This window comes from Chaetodon auriga, chromosome 1 (assembly GCF_051107435.1).
Source record: "Chaetodon auriga isolate fChaAug3 chromosome 1, fChaAug3.hap1, whole genome shotgun sequence".
NCBI lineage: Eukaryota > Metazoa > Chordata > Actinopteri > Chaetodontiformes > Chaetodontidae > Chaetodon > Chaetodon auriga.
The window spans coordinates 30,449,661-30,470,670 of NC_135074.1; the positions used below are offsets into that span (position 1 = coordinate 30,449,661).

General features: G+C 44.5%; 1 protein-coding gene across 2 annotated transcripts in view; it reads left to right on the forward strand.

Annotated features, from left to right (window-relative positions):
• Positions 1 to 21,010, forward strand: part of pacsin3 (protein kinase C and casein kinase substrate in neurons 3) — a 29,905-nt gene that overhangs the window by 642 nt on the left and 8,253 nt on the right. The window contains exons 2-8 of one of the 2 annotated variants that reach the window (XM_076734154.1): positions 4,241 to 4,345; positions 14,350 to 14,450; positions 15,209 to 15,365; positions 15,895 to 16,130; positions 16,386 to 16,541; positions 17,842 to 18,017; positions 20,042 to 20,162. In XM_076734154.1, the coding sequence (XP_076590269.1) occupies positions 14,397 to 14,450; positions 15,209 to 15,365; positions 15,895 to 16,130; positions 16,386 to 16,541; positions 17,842 to 18,017; positions 20,042 to 20,162 (900 nt within the window). In that variant the 5' untranslated portion in view covers positions 4,241 to 4,345; positions 14,350 to 14,396. The remainder of the gene's footprint in view (positions 1 to 4,240; positions 4,346 to 14,349; positions 14,451 to 15,208; positions 15,366 to 15,894; positions 16,131 to 16,385; positions 16,542 to 17,841; positions 18,018 to 20,041; positions 20,163 to 21,010) is intronic. The other variant, XM_076734162.1, reaches the window with a different exon arrangement.

Sequence of the window (21,010 nt, forward strand, 5' to 3'; positions counted from 1 at the left end):
CACCTAAGCTAACGTTAGCTTACACCTAGCTAGACTTTAGCTACGCTTTTTCCCATTCTTGTCGATTTATTCGACATCGCCATGTTGGTGACATCTTTGTTAATTTTACCTTCTGTTTTATGTAATACTATAACATTACTGGCTCATTACGGTAACATCTAGAACTTATTTATAAATTAAAGGCTGAGCAGTAACGGTTACACCCACCAAGTCTTAACGTTAGCTAGCACCAAGACCCTGCTGTTAGCTTGTGTTGCTGCAGCAGCTCATAAAGTATAAAAAATAAGTAATTCTTCTTTAGCTGACATTTCAAAGCTATCTGAAGAGATTTTTAATCAGTAGGGGGCAGAAAACCCCCAAAACAAGCCGACAGACACACAGCCCTGACATGCTGTTATCATATCAAGTTGCTAGGCTAACACATTAGCCAACAGTTGTATATTTACAAATCTAGCAAACACAGGATAACTATAATCCTGCAAGCTTTTTCACAGCAGACATTTTGAGTTGCCATATGAAGAAAATCACAGGTGTTAGTAATAATGCTTAATACCAGCACTTTATGTTTAGCTAGCTTCAAAGATGTTGCTGCTAGCTTAGGTTGCTGCCCCAGACTGAGCAACACTATCATCCTGTTGTTGTTTGTGTCCATCTGATTTGCAGGTCCAATATTCTCCTTATGGCTCTGTTTTGGTCTCCACCAACTCCTCTAACGTCTCTTTAGCTGCTACATGTTTTGTTCACCAGCTCGTCACTGCATTTGTCAGCCTGACAGTAGCCTGCAGTCAACATCTGTGTTATGTGTTTGTTTGCGTACACATGGCACGCAAGTCGGCTGTATGGAAAAGGAAAACAGTTTGAATAGAGTAAGATAACAGACTACGACACCATAAAGGAATTATACAGTAACAACAGAGGTGGTGATAGATCCACGAAGCCCAGAGGCTTATCACGTGACTCCTTTTGAGAGATAGACAAAATATCTGGAGCAAAATATGTGAAAACCACAACAATGCATTCATCTGTACAAGTTATGTGGAAAGTGGGTCAAAGCTGCAGCGTTGAAGGAGAATTCTTTGTGTTTAAGTTGTAGTTTGACACGACAGATTTCCTCTCGCTGTTATACAGTGTCACAAGATTATACAGACATGCAACGTTATACAAGCTCAAGATGTCAAAAAGCTCATTACCGCTGAATAAGGATGTATTGTATTTGCCACTTTTCCTCATAAAAGGACTGTGAAATGTCACTGATCGTGGCCCTTTGTAAATCCTTCTGATGTGGTCAAATTTACCAGAATTTGTCTTGTTTTTGGTTTTGCACAATTATGGTAACATCATTTCTTTTGAAAATTGCAAACATTTGTAGGTTTTGAAGCAGCAACGTTTCTCGTGACTTTTACTTTGGAAAAACAGGCAATTAAGAGACCTCAAACCGAAACGAGTCCAGGAGTCCCTGACATGCAGCAGTATTACAGTAGGATCTATGGAGGGGTGGGGCAGGCAGGCAGGCAGGCAGGCAGGCAGGCAGGCAGGCAGGCAGGTAGAAACTTTCCCCCAGCTTCAGGCTTCAAATCCTGCCAAGCAAGTGGAATTTCATGGAAACATGAAATATGTCAACGCTGAACGCTAACTCCCACCCAGTCTGTCAGCTCTCCTCTGGTTGGTTCACTCATCAGCTTGTGCTTTTTTTTTTTAAGTAAAATTCAGGGAAGTGACACCAGACAAACAAAACTGAAGAGTAGGACACTGCTTCATTGTTTAATCACCTGTACACAGTTTTAGCATCAGAAGTGACATTTTACAGTTACATTGAATTGGAAGAGCATCTAAAATGACCTGAAAGATGATGTAAAAACATAGAAATCTGTATACTGCTACTCTAAATATAGCTTGAAAAACCTTTTCTGAAGTTGATTTGTATAAAAACATGAAATAGATCAGGAGGAATAAATGTAATAAAAGTTATTTTTAAGATAAAAAACATCAGCAAAATAAGACAAAAATAAGAAATTGATTTTATTTGAAGTTTGTATTCTCAGAAATGGTCTGACAGGATCGCTTCTATTCTAAGGTGTGGTCCATAGCTTTTATGCTTGGTTAATCACTGGGTGTATGTATAAATCATCAGAAAACTGTGAAAAATAACCAAATAATCTGCAAAGTCTGACCAACAGTCCATCCAGCGTACCAGCAACCAGAACCAGGAATCATCAAATGTTTGGAAATTTTACTTGAAAATTGATTCGAATAACAAGAAAAATGATGTCAATCATTCATCAGCATAGTTGGCGATTGATTTGTTGATGGAAGAATCATTTCAGCTGTGTTTTTCCTGCACTCAGGAACCTTTAGTCAGGGCTGTGTTTGGTCAGATTATGAATCCTGGGATTTCTGTGTTGCATTTTCTCGACAGCGAGGCTTAACGCAGTCATGCTGGAGTCAAATGTGAACAGCAGGGGAAACAGGTTCTGGGTTAATCTTTGGCAGCGTTGCCTGCGACGTGCAGCAGATTGTGCCAAGCCGGCCCCAGCCAGCGTCCCGCATGCAGAGCTGGGGGGTAGGGTGGGGGGCTGGCATGGAGGCGGTTCTGGCCCGGCGTGGCCTCAGTGATGTGGTTATGGTCAGAGATGAGCTGGGAAAGCAGCTGTGTGTGGGAACAAGGCTGAGTTGTCCTTTTCGCTCCGTCTCTGGTCTGCTGTCCTCCGCCTCTCTGTGATCTGCTTTCGTTTTGTCTTCTGTCCTCGCCTGTCAGACGCTACAGGAGTGAGATCACCACATGAGAGGGAGTGTGAAATGTTGACTCAATTACTGAAGACCTGCGACGACACGCGATTCACAGCTTAGAGATCAAATGCTGCTGCATTGTTTCATGGAAATGAAAAATGGTTTCGGTAATGTGATACTTTGGGGACAATTAGATGTGCTTTCATGGGAAGAGAAATGACTAATTATCACGTGGATATGTTGGAGAAAGTTCAGGAGAAGATGACATTCCAGCTTTATATTGCAACAACCAGTATCTCAGCTGAGTCTAACTTCTCCTGATGAAGGGGAAAGATAAAAAGTTATGCGCTGGCAAAAAGCTCAATTCAAATATTTAAAATCTCATGCTTTTAGAAGCCAGAACTAGTCACCCTTTATTTAGAGCTGGTTGATTTAGTCATAATGAATCAAAACATGCGTCGCTGCAGGGGATGAAGCATTGAAACGAATGACAAATGAAGTTAGTGGATGTTCTGCTTTTGGTTTCCTTGGATCAGCGCTGTCTCTGCACCACGCCTGTTACCCCGTCCCTGATGTCCTCTAATATCTAACCTCATGTCATGAAGCAGCTTGTTTGTGGTTTTGCTTTATTTGATGCCGTGTTCATCACTAACCCCTTGCATTCATTGCTTGTGGAAAGAGGGTGGGGCTCTCGGCTCTGGCTTGGGAAAATTCAGAAGTGAAACTGGTTTCAAATTAGAAGTTACCCAATCATCATAATGGGAGGAGCAAAGATAAGCAGACTTTAACATGAGAATGAAGAGTTTTTAATTCATGGGGATCAAATAATGTGTCAGCTGATCAGAAAGCTTGCAAATCACCAAAACTGGGAGTTTAGTTTACTCTGTGCTCTGATATTCAGCTGTCACTTGAGTTTTAGGTGAAGTGGATCTTTCGATGCTTCAAGCATAAGTTATCTGTAAAAAGTCATGATTTCAGTCGCTGTGAACATGAATCTACATGATGTTCCTCATGATGGATCACTACAAAAACAAGTGCTCCTCAGTCCAAAGTTTGTCTTCACAGTAAGGCTGCATGATGTTTCTTCACCATACAATATATCATTTCTTGCATTGTCATCATTAATATCACAACATCTCAGATTAATAAAGGCAGAAATTTGATAATTTAGTTGTAAATCAGCTCACGTAGAATCACAGTTTTAAAAGCTGACACTCCCGTCCAAACTCATCGCCCGGGCAGGTAATTTTAGAGGTGTGAGCTAGCTGCTCTGACCTCCTGTTATGGGGCCGCTGGTCCCTGCCTGTTTCATTAGCCCTCCACTCCAGGCTCCACGTGTGGCATTTCACCACGACTCCCAGAATGTGCCACCTTCCAGCCAGCGCCGAGCCATATAACAGCAGCTGGTGCAGCTCCGGGCGCTGCAGGTCTGCAGGGGGGTCTAACCGCATGCTGCTCCGCTGTCTAACACACCTCTCTGTGTTTTCCCTTCGCTGTCACGTCTGCTCTTCAGGGATCGTCCTCTCTCCGTCTGTCCCTTTCTGCCTCTCAGGCCCGAGGAGACAAAGGCTGTCTTCTGTTTGGACATCTGTCCGTCTCTGTTTTCGTCTCTGATAAGGTAAGTTGTGCTGTCACTCTGGGATGTGCTTCATTGTTTTGGCCCTGTGCAACATGTGCTTTGTGTGCTGTGTCTGTCCTATGCTGTCCTCTAATAACCGCACCGTAACGTTTAACATGCTGCGTTTGTTGAGTCACGCATATGCTTATTGTGTTTTGCGACCAACATTTTGGTTTTTAGGGACTTCCACGCAGTGATGTCTGCTGCACAAGCTGCCAGCTACTCATCCTCCTCTCAGCGTCTTGTTTTGCCGTCTTTTCACCTCATAAAGCCAGATTCAGAAGTCTGAAAACATACTTAGAAATGTGATGGAGCTGGATTAGATTGGTATCAGACCAATGAAGTAAGAGGATTTTCTAGCTGAATTACAACTCTAAATGTCACAAACCGCAATTCAAACTCGATGTTAAACAAGTAAAATAAGGCGCTGGCTATTTCTTAGCTCACGCTTATTCTAAAATGGATTTTGGCGCACAGTTTGGGAAAATCTGATGTTTCCAGAAGAGCTGCTGTGTTTTTTCCAGTTTGGAAGTCAGAAGCAGTCAGACGTAGGACGGGTCCATGTTGTCGTAGTGAAGACGAGTCAAACACGTCCGTCTCAAGCAGACGTCTCTTCAGCCTTCAGCAACATCACAGCGAGCAAAGTGAAACTGTTCTTTGGCCGCACGCTCAGTTTACCAAAGGACAGGTTCACAAGCACGTCGACATGTCGTTTTCTACAAAGGCAGGTCGAACAGACGTGTACAGTACTGTTCACCACATGCCCTGATGTGTCTTTTGATGGGACAAACCAGGACAAGTATTTCAGTCTTCAAATTCAGGCCTTTATAGTTCTTATTTACTTCAGTGAAATTATAATTAGAGCAGGTTTTAGTGAGCTCTATATTCTCTGGAGACTCGAGTCTTGATTACTCCCCCATGACTCAGTGGATCTGTCTGCCAGGATACGTTTAACAAACAGAAAGAGCGAGTATCGGGGATCCAGTGATAGCATCAGTTTGGTACGACACGTGACGCGGGGCTCACAGTTTGATGCATGACTTGATATACGACCAAATCTGTCATTTCTTCCTTCTTCTGGGCAGATTTGTTTTACCTTTGGACTGAGCCAGGCCAGCTGTTTCCTGACTTTCCAGGCAAAACTAAGCTAAGCTAAGCTAAGCTAACTGGCTGCTGGTTTAGCTTCATATTTATTGTACAGACATGAGAGTGATGTTGATCTTCTCATGTGACTCTTGGCACGAAGGTGAATTCAGTGTATTCTAAACTGCACTTTGAATCTTTAATTTTCATCTTCACACAAACTGAGTTCCTGCAGGACATTTTTTAGAGCTTGACTGTTAATTTCACCGTCTGTCTCTTAATGTGAGCAAACAAAAATTCTACCTTTTTGGATGTCGTTACAGTACAATCCATTTTTTAGCTTTGTGATGCACATTTTTATATCACTTTATATTGTTCCTCAATATAATAACTCTCTTATTGAGCGGTGTGCTGTTTACTGTGAGTGGTATACTGTTAACCATGGATGTGAAGATTTAAAGCTGCTGGCTGTGACTTCTTACAGCCTTCGCTCTTCACTCAGCATGTTTGTACTAACTTGGCAGTTTTTGACGCCACCGGGGGCCAAAGGAGCAGCGAGAATCCAGTCCTGTTGGCATTTTAGTGAAGCTTCAGCTACAGCGAAGCCACACACTGCGGTGGGTTGTAACATGGAAACGGGGCTAATAAAACAGCTTGAGGCCGATCTTATCCAAGAAGTGATTCATTCCACAGCACTACATTTACATTTACAGACTCTTTTTAGATAGATTTTAGTTCCCGACGTCCCTCAGCTGCCGTTTCAGGGGACAGATAGTTGTTTATCAAAACAAAGCCCGATGGTGGCTTTCGGAGTGGTTTATTTTTGCCAGCAGCAATCATCTTTGTGAGCATGGTTATCATTTTCTTTCTTTAAACAGTGAGTCTCTCATTTTGGAAAGAGACGCAGCAGCGCTCTGGTACACAGCTGTGTCTCAGGCCAGCTGTTGGCACAGGAACAGCAGCTGGAGTGAAAAAGCATCACAAAACGCTTCTGTTTATAGACGTTTGGAGCCTCCGGGCCCCGATGTGCACCCCCGTGCTCTCCCAAACTCTGCTGGAATGCAGACGTACTGCAGCAGAGCAGCTTATGGACTAATACTCTGCAGACCGCCACGTGCTCGATGTGTAGAAGCATATAGACGGAGCCGGGCGGCAGGGAAACTGTTGTTGTACATTAATCAGATTAATGACCGTGAGTTTTCCAGTGGAGCTTATGAGGTCTGGACCTGCCTCTCTATCCGTCACTCCCTCCTCCTCACCCCCCCCTCAGCTGGTTGTCCCTCCTCCTCCTCCTCCTCCTCTTCACTGGCCTGACCCATTTCTGTATAAACCAACAACCAGAATCTCTCTCTCTCTCTCTCTCTCTCTCTCTCTCTCTCTCTCTCTCTCTCTCTCTCTCTCTCTCTCTCTCTCTCTCTCTACCATCACCCACCTCTTCAGCAGGCCTGTATTAGATGTAGATATCTCAGGATTGTGTGTTTGAGTCACATGATTTACAGAAATTCATGACTGATCCTCTTTGTGCTCGTGAGCTGAGAAGTCTGCGTCTTTAAGAAAATATTAAACAGAAATAATCTCACAGTCAAATATTTGCCTTGACTGTGAGACGACTGATTCGTCTCGTGTTTACTGTCATTTATCTGACAGCAGAATCCAGTCAATGGTGTTGAATCGGGCTGTTTTTCTGTGGTAGTTTGGCTGACAGATCTACAGCTGTCCCACAGGTTTGCAGCTATAAAAGCCTTTGAAAATGTCTTAAACTCACAGATGTTGAAGTTTTTTTGCAAGCAGAACCCTGATGTAAAAACACAGATGACAAATGCAACAACTCTTAAAGAAATACTGCACAGAGAGTCTTTAATGCGTCTCCGGTGGGTTTGAAAGGTGGCTGTGAAAGGTTCTATCTTGTCTGCTTGGGTCCATGCAGACTCCCAGAATTATGGCAACAAAGCCTGCTATTTGATGGATTGACATGAAACTTGGTGCCGATATCTGTGGTGCCTCGATCCCCTGACTTCTCATCTCGGGCCACCATCAGGCCAAAATCTCACTTTGGTTTACGACGACAGATTGTCACTATGGTATGCTGATGTTAGCATTTAGCTCAAAGCACTGCTGTGGCTGAGCGTAGCCTCACACAGCTGCTAGCATGGCTGTGGACTCTGACACAGAGAGTGTGTGTGTGTGTGTGTGTGTGTGTGTGATTATTTGTATTTTGTGCACACATGCTCTTCTTTTGCAATGATACGAGTTCGACAAACCAGCTCCATGAGCCCTTTCAGCAGTATGATGTTGCTGTGGCAGAAACCACATCAGAAGTTGTTTGTGTGTTGTGCTATCAGACCTCGTCCTCTTCATCCTCCTCCATCTCCTCCCCCTCCTCCTCCTCCTCCTCCTCCTCCTGCCCTGCTGTGTCTCTTTAGCTTGTAAACTTCCGTCTCTGTTTCACATTTCTTTTCCACACAGGAGCGATGAGCAGCTCATAGCTCGTCCCAAACTGAACATCTGCTCTCCTGCACTTCACTCGTCTTCATCGCTTATCCGTCACAAGCTTCACTCTCTCATTCCTCTTTCTTCCTTCACTTTTGCCCTCTTTCAAAGCTCCTCCTGTTCTTCGTCGGTCAAGCCTGACAGTCTGCTGCCCAGCTTTAGGTCAAGGGCCAGTCTGTAGCTCTTGGATGCCTTCAGGTGTTTAATGGACTAAATGGAAATGAAACCAGGCCGACATTCAACGTTCTTCAGCCAAAGATGGCATAAAAACAGAACTGTCATGGAAGGCATCTTTGAAAAGTTTTTAGTGATTCCTGAGTGTTTTTGTAAGATCGGAGAATCCCCATCAGGAGTTGTGATGAACAGCTTGTGCCTCTCAGTGACAGTTGGTTTTACTGATAAACTGACAGATGATTTTCCACCTGGAGAGCAGCTACTGAAACGAAAAGTGTGACATTTTGAAGGTTTATTAGATCTAATTTCAGCAGTTAGTTGACATTAATGATACCCTTCTTAAGTCTGTATGGTACATATGAAGCTACCGTCAGCAGCTTCCCAGTCTTTAGCTTAGCATACAGACTAGAAACAGGGGGAAACAGCTAGCCTGGTTCTGCACAAATGTAGTAATATCCACATTCAACATGTCTGAAGCTCACTGATTAACATGTTTAAATTTGTCAATCCACACCAAGACAGAAGTGTATTAACATTATGTCCCGGACTGTTTCTTGGCCTGGAAGTCGTCTCAGACACAGTCATCTATAAAATAGCGAATTTCTTTTTTAAACTTTGGTTTTCGTGTAGATTAAACAAGTAATATGGTGTGCATTAATTGTTGGCCTTTTGAGCTGCTGGCTGATAGAGCCAGGACAGCTGTTTCCCCTGTTTTCCTGCCTTGTGTCATAGAAGAGGGACTCAGAGATGTTGGCTTGAGTCTGAAATTGTCTCTGCATCTCCCCCTGAAAAACCCTCTCTGCCCCCCCCCCACCATACTGTCCACAGCTCCAGCAGGTCCCAGACCTCCAGTATGAAGTGAGGTCCTGGGTGGCATGTGTGTTAGTGTGTGTGTGGTTAAACTGAGGGGATTGAACCCGAGGTCATGATCAGTGATCGAGGAATGTAAACACCCCCAAAGAACACACACACACACACACACACACACACACACACACACACACACACACACCACACCATGGGGAGGGTTGGCGGTTGTCTTATGGACTCTCCATGTAAACCAAAAACAGCTCTTTCAACTGAGCATCTGTTCATGGAGATACTCCTCCAGGCAGAGGTCTGCGCCTCCATGAAGGGCCCATGAAGGAATTAAAGGAAGTTAATACTAAAATATTGAGTTGGGATAACATCATATGAAGGTCTTTCAGCGACAGACTCAGTTTGACTGTAAAAATATTGACTAACCAGCTGTGATTGGTCAGTGTCTCTTCGCTTCATGTGAATTTCTTGTCCTCTGCCTCAGAAATGGCACACTGCTCAGCTGGCTTTAACTCTCATATCTAGAGATAAACTCTTGTTAACAGACATCTTGTCACTTCATCCGTCTCGAAGGCTCGATGAGGTAGCCAGATCAGGTCAGACCAGCCAGACCACGTCATGCTAGTCCGGTAAACTGTGGCTGGTACACATAAGCTGTAACTGTACACGTAAGAGTATATGGGACTTTTGTGATTCAAGACAGTCCATGTAATCCGGTATCATGTATGGCACTCCTTTGTGTCAGTGTGGGTCTGGTACTGGAAGAAATACCAGTCTGTTAGATGAAATTTACCAGATGAAGTCTCTGCTTCTGGAAATATCTCTTCCTTCATAATCACTACCCAGCAACTGTAATGTAAACAAACTTCAGAGCATTAACATGAAGGTGTTTGTCTTTCTCTTTTACCTTTTGATAGTTGAAACACTGTGTTCATGGATATACTTAATGGCTATACTATGATATGAATCCTCACTTAGTTTGGAAACCGATTGATAATGAAAATCTTTACTGATATCTTAAATGCATTGAAGAAATGGGTCAGAACAGCTCAGATGAAGCAGAATGTAGAGCTGTGTGTCATCTGCATAACAATGAACATACACACTTTATTTATGGGTGACAGACTTTTAATTAGAAGGTATTTTAAAAGGATAAAAATAAACTTCAGAGACATTTTTTAAATGTAATTATCAATTTTTTCGACTAATGGATTTTTTCCCATGAAATTTGCAGGCATACGTTTCCCTCAGGGTGAAACGTAATAGCTAACGTCCCAGACGTTTCCTCCAGCACCACCATCAGGTCAAAACTGTAATTTGTAATTTACTTTGTTTTAAGACCAAATACCTGCAAAGCTAGTGACATTCACATAAGGTTAGCAAGCTAACTTGCTAAACTAAGATGTTAATAATGACCAACGTTTTTCCCTCTGAACATCACCATGGTAGCATTGTCACTGTGAGAATGTTAGCTTGCAGATGTTAGCCTTTAGCTCAAAGCGCTGCCTGACAGAAACTGTAGCATGGCAAGAATTAAAACAAGAATAAGATCACTTAAGAGCAGACTGAGCATCAACATCTGCTTAGACAGCACGCACACACAAACCCCAGCACTAATAACACAGAGCTGTTTGTGTTTGAATGTGGTCGACTGTGACTGTGGTTTTATTGTGAAACTATGCTTGAGCGGTAGCTCCCTGTTGACTTTTATGGTCAGCGTCTGCACACCTCCAGCAGGTAAAGAGATCGTGTTAGCAGCCAAACCTACTTGATTTCAGTGAGCCGCACCCAGATACTGACACACACACACACACACACACACACACACACACACACACACACCGTGCTCTCTCGTAGGATGTAGGAGCAGTAATTAGCAATCCATTGCAAAGTCAGTTTTCTCATACTCACTCATGTTCTAGCATGCTGGTGGCAAATACCTGCTGCTAGCATATTGCCATTTTCCTGTCACACACACACACACACACACACACACACACACACCCTTCTGTTGCCTCCACCTGTGCTGTACAGTGTGGAGAGAACCTGAGCTCAGCTGTCTGAAGGGGATTAGCTTCGGTCTCTCAGAGGTGAGATGTTGTGCTGTTGCGTTGCTGAACGTCAGCGCTCTGCTAATCTTGAACGTCACTCGTCTCCTCAAATACAACGCACCCACCCACAGCAGACACACCTACAAATACATATTAAACCTGGTCTTTTATTCCAGGCTCAGTGTAGCGTTAGCATGTAGCACAGGTAGGAACACGCTCCTGCTTGTGCCGTTGGCTGGTCTGTCATTTCAGTCTTCCTCTCTGGGCTAACTGCAGAGTTTATTTAGACTCACTCCCACATTGTTCCCTGCAGATTTCATCAAGCCTACAGTTGTACACTACATCTAATTTGCCACCAGCTTGCTCCCAGTGTGCTGATCCACTGCTGTTATTTTGAGAGTCAGCTAGTTATTTTCAGTCAGAGAGGACATTGTGAAACACAGAGGAGGGAAAAGAAGCAGGAACGTCTCACATTCATGTCAAGTCGAGCCTTGTTGTGGGCAGCAGTCTCATACAGGAACAATGCAAAGTATTTAAAGAGTGATAAATCTGTTCAAATGAACTTGGGTAGGTATCATCAAGTCTTTCAGTTTGACACGTAGGTCCACTTAGTCGGTTTTTGACCCTATACATTACATGTATGTTCACATTGTGTGTGGTTTAGATGTTTGGATTTGGATTCTGTAGCAGAAATAAACATGTTTACAGCCTGGTACAAAAAACAGCTTTGGTCTCTGTAGCTAATGTCCCTGTTCATGACAACTGCACAGAGGTGACTTTTTGTATAACTCAGTGGGTTGAGGCTTAAATTTATGCATGTTTGTGATTTGAGTGACAGCTAGCTGCTAGGTTTCAGCCACCAGGCTTCATTCAGCTCACCCCAGCTCCACCCACACTCCACCTCTTTGCCCATTTTTGGATTAGCCAGGAGTTTGGTGGAGTCAGACGCTAGCAAGATGGTGACAACCAGAGTCACTGAGCTTCGCAGTGGCTCTTCAGAAACCTGAGGGTGACGTCACAGAGACTATGTCCATGTTTTCTAAAGTCTAGGGCTTGAACTTACTCTTACTCAATTTCCAAGTTTCAATCCAACATTTCCTCCATCTGTTTCACATTGAAAGCCTCCCGACAGGGAACAGGATATCTGCAGGAAGTTTTTAGTTTCATTTTTCCATCGAGAAAGCTCATCAAAGCAGAAAGTAAGGCAGAGAAAAAGCTGTATGTGCTAAGAATATAAGCTCACAGCAGCAGAGTTTGACATGATTTGATTTTATTGATGGGATTCAGAGCTGATCCAACGCTGCACTCCCAACTCATACTGGACAGTTAAAACGGAACAAATCAGAATTGATCTTTCTTTTTTTATTCCCTGCACTCTTCCTCCTTGTGAAAACATTGAACCTACGTTACCCACAAGGCAACTCAGATCAGAATCAGGTTTATTATGATGTAGGTTTTCATATAGGAGCAATTTGCTTTGGTATTTTGGTGCATGACAATGAACCAGCGACAGTCGGCTGATGTAGCCTTGAGCAGAGCTGAGGAGCAGCTACAGAGGTCTGATGAACTCACTTCTTTCTCACTCCACAAACCCAATTTTTAAAAAATTTCAAACTTGTGCTCTTCAGACCCAGCTGACCCTGTTTTAAGTGACATTTATCAGACTTCAGGCAGCTCCCCCTGCCTCGCAAAAAGGCTTTTTGGAACTTAAAAGTAGAGTAGAGGCAGCTAAAATGTTCTGTTTTTCCCAGTGATTGGTTAAGTGTCACTATTTATTTAGTAATTCTCAGTATCATTTGCAAATATCAACCTGTCAGTGAATTTGTTGAGCTGCAGTTTCGTCTGCAGCCTGAAGTTTGCAGATGTGCGAGGGTCCAGTTTCAATGTCCTCAGCAGCCGCACTGTGCTTTAAGTGGCTTTTAAAGTGACTTCGACAGAGAGGAGCTTTTCACAGTCAGCTGCAGGGTTCTGGTTTATTGCAGCAGCATGTTTTCCTCCCAGGTTGTTGTGTCTGCCACAGGAAGTTGTCTGGCCTTGAAACAGGCTTTTGCCCAATGGGAGGACGGCATGGAGGAAGTCAGTATACAGAGAAGTCAGGTCACAGTGAACTGTAGACAGGGTTCATCAGCAGATCTACTGCAGAGCTGAAGACGGTTGAAATGACAATAAGACCTTTTAAAAATCTAAAATATGTCCTCGTAGGAGAAGTTATGATTGCTTAAAAATACTGTGATTTAATAAACACTTAAACATTTTGTTATCTGCTTACAGCTGATGTTATGAGCCATGTATTGCAGCTGCAGCCATGATGTGTGTAAGCCACTTAGAAATGCTAAATGTCCTCTCCACTGAAAACACTCTGCTTTCCAGCTGTTTTATGAGGAAGGAAATGCGTTCAGCTCATTTGTTAGAGCTCGAGGATGCACACAGTGAGTCACACTGAATGTAAACCTCACTTTTATTTGTTTACAAGAAGACTCCAGCGGGCACCTATAAGGCGCAGCACAGGCGGCGGCGTCTTCAGGACGTGTCTCGTCCCCCCTCCTGTCTTGGCAGAGTTTTAGTTTTGATGAGCATGAAGAGGCAGAGACATCACCCTGTTAAAAATGATTTATATCTGTGAGTTATTGTCAGAGATAATTCTGCACAAACGTTTGCACATCCTCTCTCTGATGAATGAGATCCATTGTGGACGAGCAGGACTGCCTGCTACAGTTTCCCGCCTCAGTAACGCAGCGGATGTGTGAGACAGGGCATCAGTGTTTGTGGGACACACAGTCCAGTTGTGTGCAGGAGGGAAATTGGGCAGCGATGTGCAGAAATCAGCCCAGTGAGCAGCGAGCGGTGAAGACGCTGTAGCTTCCTGTGCCGAGCTGCAGTTTGCCAGAGGCTGAAACTGCAGAGCTGCAGACAGTGAAGCAGTGAGTGATGCCTGAAATGGAGGGCACGCATTCTTCTAAAAATGGCTCTGTGAAATCATAAAAACCCCTGACCCCTCTACAAACACTGCATGTTTGTTAGCATCTCTTTGGTGTGTGTTTATTTCACATTTAGATGAAGTTATTTAAGTGAGTTCTGTGCCCTGTGTGCAGTAGATTGTATAGTTTCACTCTTCTTAATTTCATCCCTGATTCCAGCAGAGCTGGGACGCTGTCAGACACAAATAAAACAGAATGTGAAAACGTGCTGATCCTTTTTCACATGAACTCATTGAAAACAGTAGAAAGACAACACATTTGTGTTGGAGCCTTCGACGTGAATTCTTACAGATCTGGTTTTCAGTCAGTAACGGCGCTGATTTGCTCGCTCGTGAAAAGCTGATGTGTTGAAAGTTTCCACCTGAAAGCAGCTGTGGCTAATAAATCTATTTTCTCTCTCTGTCCGCAGTCTTTTCTGCAGCCGCCATCATTCCGTGCTGCAAGGCCGACCCAAAAATGTCTTCCAACGGAGACCTCAGCGACCTGGGCAGCTCTGACAGCTTCTGGGAGGTAGAGCAGGAACACACACACACACACACACACACACATACTCACAAAGAGGAATGATGAATATAAATTACTATCTTGTGCGCTGAATTCAGAATACGTGCTCACACATTAATGGCTGCAGTTTTATTCAAAGCATTCACACTCACACACTGATGGCAGCGAGCTAGCATTGTTGCTAACCGCCTAACGTGCTGGTCCGACCATCTGGAGAAATTTGGGGTTCAGTGTTTTGCCCAAGGACACTTTGACATGGACAGAACCACCAACCCTGTGATTAGTGGACGACCCGCTCCACTTACTGAGCCACAGCCGGCCCGGCTAGCAGTACAAAACCATTTAACAGCAAACAGCAGATATCATCTCTGCACTTGGATGATTTAACCAGATCAGATACTGCAGTACTACGACTAAGCAGTCAGATGAGGCAGCATCAGTCCATAGTGTTTAGACAGAGACATGGACACTAATGAGTCCCTGCTGATTGACTGCCGCCTTCACAGGCCTCCATCAGGAAAGACGACCTGCCTTCACCTCCTCTCGCTCCCTGTCTGTCTGTCTGTCTGTCTGTCTGTCTGTCTGTCTGTGTCTTTCACTCTTATCTCTATTCCAGTCTTCTGAAAATCATCACCGGTCCAATAAACATCCTTAGCGTGTTTTTGCCACGCTCATATTAGCATGTTGCTAACATGCATTGAAGTGGCAGATCAACTGACAATACCTGTCCTCTCAGTCATTGTGTGTGTTGTGTCCCTCTGCAGCCGGGGAACTACAAAAGGACGGTGAAGCGGATCGACGACGGTCACCGGCTCTGTAATGAGCTGGTCAGCTGCTTCCAGGAGAGGGCAAAGATAGAGAAGAGCTACGCTCTGCAGCTGAGCGACTGGGCCAAGAGGTGGAGGAACGTCGTGGAGAAAGGTGGGTTGACAACACTGATCAGAGCAGAGAGATGACACCAAACACTAAGTTTTATTTTATGTCTTTAGGTCTGCAAACAAGCCATTTAATTTAAGTGAAGCTTCAGGTTTTCAGGAATTAATCCCAATTTTAACACAAGAAACATTTCTCTCCACAAGAGTCTTTTAAAGAAAGACTTGAAGCTTTGCGACATTAATTTGTGCTGTGATTAGACTGCAGTGCACTCAAAGATGTCTGTTGACACTACTTTTACTGAAGCGATGAGCTTTGATGTATAAACACTCACTTACTCAGTTTTTAGTATATTTCAAAGATTGACTGGAAATCTCTTCACCATAATCAAACTAATTGTTCCTTAGAATGAGAATATGTCTGCAGGTTCATCTCACTCAGCGAGCTCGAACATGATCTTGACCTCAAGAGTCAAACACACATCTGACCAACACAGACAAACGGTCGCTGCCTGTTTTCTCGTTTCAAGCTAAACGCGATGCTAAGAGCTAACTCCTCTCCCGCTCGTACCCCTCAGGTCCTCAGTATGGTACTCTGGAGAAAGCGTGGCATGCCTTTATGCAGGCGGCCGACCGGCTCAGCGAGCTGCACCTGGAGCTGCGGGAGCGGCTGGCGGGCGAGGACAGCGAGAAGACACGCAACTGGCAGAAGGACGCCTTCCACAAGCAGATGATGGGAGGCTTCAAGGAGACCAAGGACGCAGACGACGGCTTCCGCAAAGCACAGAAACCCTGGGTCCGCAAGCTGAAAGAGGTGAGGGCGGCCTGGGGGTCTGCATCGGCTGCGATTTATAGTCGAGGGTCAGGTGACACCTCCACAAGGCTACACAAACATGTTTAAGTGCTGCTGTAGTTACAGTGACTTTATATTTATTAATCTAGCATGTTGTCATATTTGTAAAAATAACACAAAGGAGCCAAAGTTAATTATATTTGTTTGTGAGTCGATCATGTTTCTCAAGTTAGAGTTTTACAACCAGTGTGCTAATGTGTGTGCGTGTGTGTCAAGGTGGAGTCCAGTAAGAAGACCTACCATCAGACCAGGAAGGAGGAGTGGACAGCGGTTACCAGGGAAACGCACGCCAAGGCCGACCCGACCAAGTCACAGGAGGAAGTTCGCAAATACACGGTCCGGGTGGAGCGCTGCAGCCAGGAGGCCGAGAAAGTACAAAGCTGACACACGCACACACCCAGGCACACACACACACACACACACACACACACACACACACACACGCACACACCCAGGCACACACAAACACACACACACACACACACACACACACACACACACACACACACACACACACACACGCACACACCCACCCAGGCACACACAAACACACACACATGCGCGCGCACACACACACACAGTCCCATGCGTAGCTGCACACGCACCAGGCTGGGCGTGTCAGTGAGCCCAGAAAAACATACCTGTGTGTGTGTGTGTGTGTGTGTGTGTGTGTGTGTGTGTGTGTGTGTGTGTGTGTGTGTGTGTTTGACTTCTGAAACGTGACCGGGCTTGTCTCTTGTCTCGGCTGTTCTGGCGGCTCAGAAGAAGGGAAGCGATGAACCAAAAACAGGGAAATCCTGACACAAACTCAGGATCGCTCGGCACACAGAGCCGCGTCAGGCCGCCAGAGGCTGCTTAAACAAGCAGCTCTGGACGAGGAAATGAAGCCAGTATCATGAATCACTGAACAGTTTGGGGAGAAAATACCTGAAAATGTCCTTCAGTCATTGATCAGGGGACACACCCAGTTTGTGTTCCCGCCACAGACATTAGAGCAGACATCACACACTGTCGGTTGCTCTTGATCCGTCTCTGCGGGGTTCAGAGGTGATCGTGAATCTTGTCATCTGACAGGTAGTTTCTTAGTTTTCATCGGTCGCTCAGCTGAACTTCCCACAGCCGTTAAGTTACTGCTAACTCAACTCGATCCCTTCCAGCTGCAGGACGTGTTGTATTTGTCGGACTGTTGTTGCCGTAACTTTGTGTAAACGCTAAGATTTATCAGCATTTCATGGGATTCATTTTAAGAATTGTATGCAGCCACGTTTAGCTGGAGCCAAGCTCTTACTGCTATTGGTGCAAAGCACCACACCTCCAGCACGTCATCAAGGTAAACAAGGCCGAGCAAGCCGTCGGCTTGAAAGGAAAACCGCATGCTGAAAGAGACTGTTAGGACATGTCGTCTCTTAAACACTTGACATGAAGCATTTTTTGAGATGGGAGCTGAGAGGAGTGAAAACATTTCACTCACTGAGATGAAGATGGTTTTAAACTGATTTTAACAGTAGACACAGTCACAGCCTCTCATCAGCGGCTGTGACAGAGACACCTGAACGTCTCACGCAGCAGCCAGCAATCCTGAGGTTTCATGACACAGAGCACATGTTCATCTCTATGGTGGCGCAGCTCAGCATGTGCTATTTGTGTGTGTGTGTGCGTGTGTGTGTGGCAGGCGAAGGAGCGCTACACGAAGGCCCTGGAGGAGCTGAACCGCTGTAACCCTCGCTACATGGAGGACATGGAGCAGGTGTTCGACCTCACCCAGGAGGCCGAGCGCAAGAGGCTGCGCTTCTTCAAGGAGGTCCTGCTGGACATCCACACACACCTGGACCTGTCCTCCAAAGACGGGTAGGACACACACACACATACACACACATACACACTTGCATCTTAAGAGAAAAGAGGGCGTTTGGTGATTTGTGGTCTGTGACTCAGAACGAAGGCATCCAGAACTGTCGAGGTTTCGATGTGTACTCATGAGTTAATAGAAAACTCACGTTGTTGTCCATTAACTATCGACCTCTCCTTCTATTTAAACAAGCCACTGTTACCACAGTTATCACGATTGGTAAAGTCCAGCGAGATCTTTGTCCAAATATTGCACAAGGAGCGATCTTTAATTAACTCTGTGAGTGGTGCAGTGATGAGATTTGGAAAAGTCCTCCGGTGGCTTCGGTTTGTTTGTCTTTGTTTCTTAAAGATCCACTTTAGCCTGAAACAGTTTAGTCTCCAAAATCAAGTCAGCGCTTCAAGTTGATGAGTGAAGTACAGAGACACTGTCCAGGCTCCTGGTCCAGCCCCACTAATGAAAGACCACCTGCCTCCTCCGGGGACCTCGGTCCAGGCCTGGAGTCCAGACTCACAGACTGAGCCCTCACAAGCTTTACTTTCTGGAGTCTCTCATTACCTGAAGTGAATCACCACGCGTGAGGGCTCCATGAGCTCTTTGGCTCGTGGCCCGTCAAAGGGCACATTTTTTCGAGTCTGTCTTAAAGCGCCTCTCTCTCGCCCAGACGGACATTTAAAGCGTTTTGGTCATTGTAATGATTCCTCCTGTCCACACCGGCTGGAAAGAGATTTTACACGTTAATGTGATTCCCGTCTGTTCGGTGCAGAAATATGTTCTGAATTTAATATGAATCAAGTGGGCATCTGTCGAAGTTCTGCTAACAGGAGGAATGATTACAGCCACTGAAGAGTGATTCAGAGTGCATATGGACAGTATTTTTTTTACAACAGACTTGGTAAAATGTGAACGTATCCATAAAAATGAAGCAGTGTCCACATGCTGCCGCTGGTCACAGGCCTGAGGAGTCTTCACCAAACGAGGATTTTCCTCTTAATTTGTGTCATTTTAACGAATGTTAAGAGTCCTCGAGAGTTCAAAGAATCCAGCATTTCAGAAGAAAAGGCAAAAATTAACGTTTTTGTTTTAAATAGTTTCAAATGTAACGTACTAAAGGGCAGTTTAAGAGAAACAGATCACATGAATATCTGCTTATTCTGAATCTGATGCAGCAGCACGTTTCAAAGACAGAGAAAGTCGTGGAATGCTCCAAAAACACCTGCTTGGAACATTCCACAGGTAAACAGGTTGAGCAGTGACAGGTAAGTGTTGAACGCAGTCAGCAGGATTCAAGAGGAACGACGGCGCTCAGACAGCCGTGTGGCATTCAGCTGCACTTTGAGACGGTTGGCTGTGGAGGAATAGATGCAGGTTTTTCCTTTATCTTCTCTGAGTGTAAACAAACAGCACAGAGCTCAGAATCATGACTAGAAAATACACACTCACAATAATCTTATCTGGAATTTAAAGGCCCAGCCCGCAGAATACACCCTGTGATCAGGAACCTGCTGCAGAGACTCTTATCCAGTGTATGAACACTAATTCAGCCATCAGAACGACAAATACACAAGAAACAAATGTTTGTTTTTTCTTGACTAAAGGTTCAACTGCTAACTTTTAAAGGTGTAGTAATCAATATGTTGACAATACGTCAACAAAGAATCAAATGACCTGCTGTCACAGAGTTAAACTATCTAATGTCTCCTTCTTCTTCTTCTTCTTCTTCTTCTTCTTCTTCTTCTTCTCTTTGTTTTTCTTCTGCTTCTTCTCCTCCGTCTCATTTCATTGGCAGGTGCCTTTGAGTGAATGACTTGTTGTCACTAGATGTTACAGCAGATGTTTTTTTCACATTTTTAAATGTGTTTTGGAAATGTGAAAAAAATGGGAAATATATGGGAAATTAGTTAAATGGGGGGCAGTGGGAGAGCAGGGTAAAATATGTCGCTGTTGACGGGTCTGGCAATGACTGAATTTAGAAGAAGACGAAGGTGTAGATGTGGTGATTGACAGTCACTTTGTCCAATAGGTTCAAAAGCCTTTACCGGGACCTGGGTCAGACCATCCAAGCAGCCAATGACGCTGAAGATCTCAGATGGTGGAGGAACACCCACGGCCCGGGAATGAGCATGAACTGGCCGCAGTTTGAGGTGTGGACGAACACACGCACACACACACACACACACACACACACACACACACACACGCGCACACACACACACTTTACTCAATCTCAATTCATACTTGGAATTATTTCTATAACTTCATTCATTCATGTTTTCCTTGAACAAGAAAATAAGAGTACTGTGCAGGACTGCAGTTATGTGTGTGTGTGTGTGTGTGTGTGTGTGTGTGTGTGTGTGTGTGTGTGTGTGTGTGTGTGTGTGTGCTTCAGAGAGACAGACTGAATTTTAAACAGGCTCCCGATGAAAGCCTTGTTGTGTGACAGAGCTCTGAGTGGGGTCAGGAATGTCTGACACACACACAAACACACACACAAACACACACACACACACACACACACACACACACACACACACACACACACAGGTTTATTTAGTCAGTGGAAATGTACAGATTTCACCTCAGCTCTTCAGAGCTGTGGACAACAGATTCTGGGAAGCAGAACTACAACTACAACTACTACTACTACTACTACTACTGCTGCTACTACTACTAATCTTTATTTGTTAGCATCTTTCATACAAGAAATGCAGCTCAAAGTGTTTTACAGTTAAGCACAACCCATAAAAACAGGAACAGACAATAGGTTGGAGAATAAAACCCACCTGGTAATAACAGTAAAAGTAAGAATGAGGATGAAAATGGAGACAGAAGATGGAGAGTAAAAGCACTGAATAATAGAAATAAAGTTAAAGATCGAGTACGTGGGCTGCCCAAGATCAAGTCACATTTTAACAGAAGTGCAGCAGTGCACAGGTTTGAGGCAAAGCACCATCAGGGTCAGGATGCAGAGGACAAACGAAGATGTGGAGAA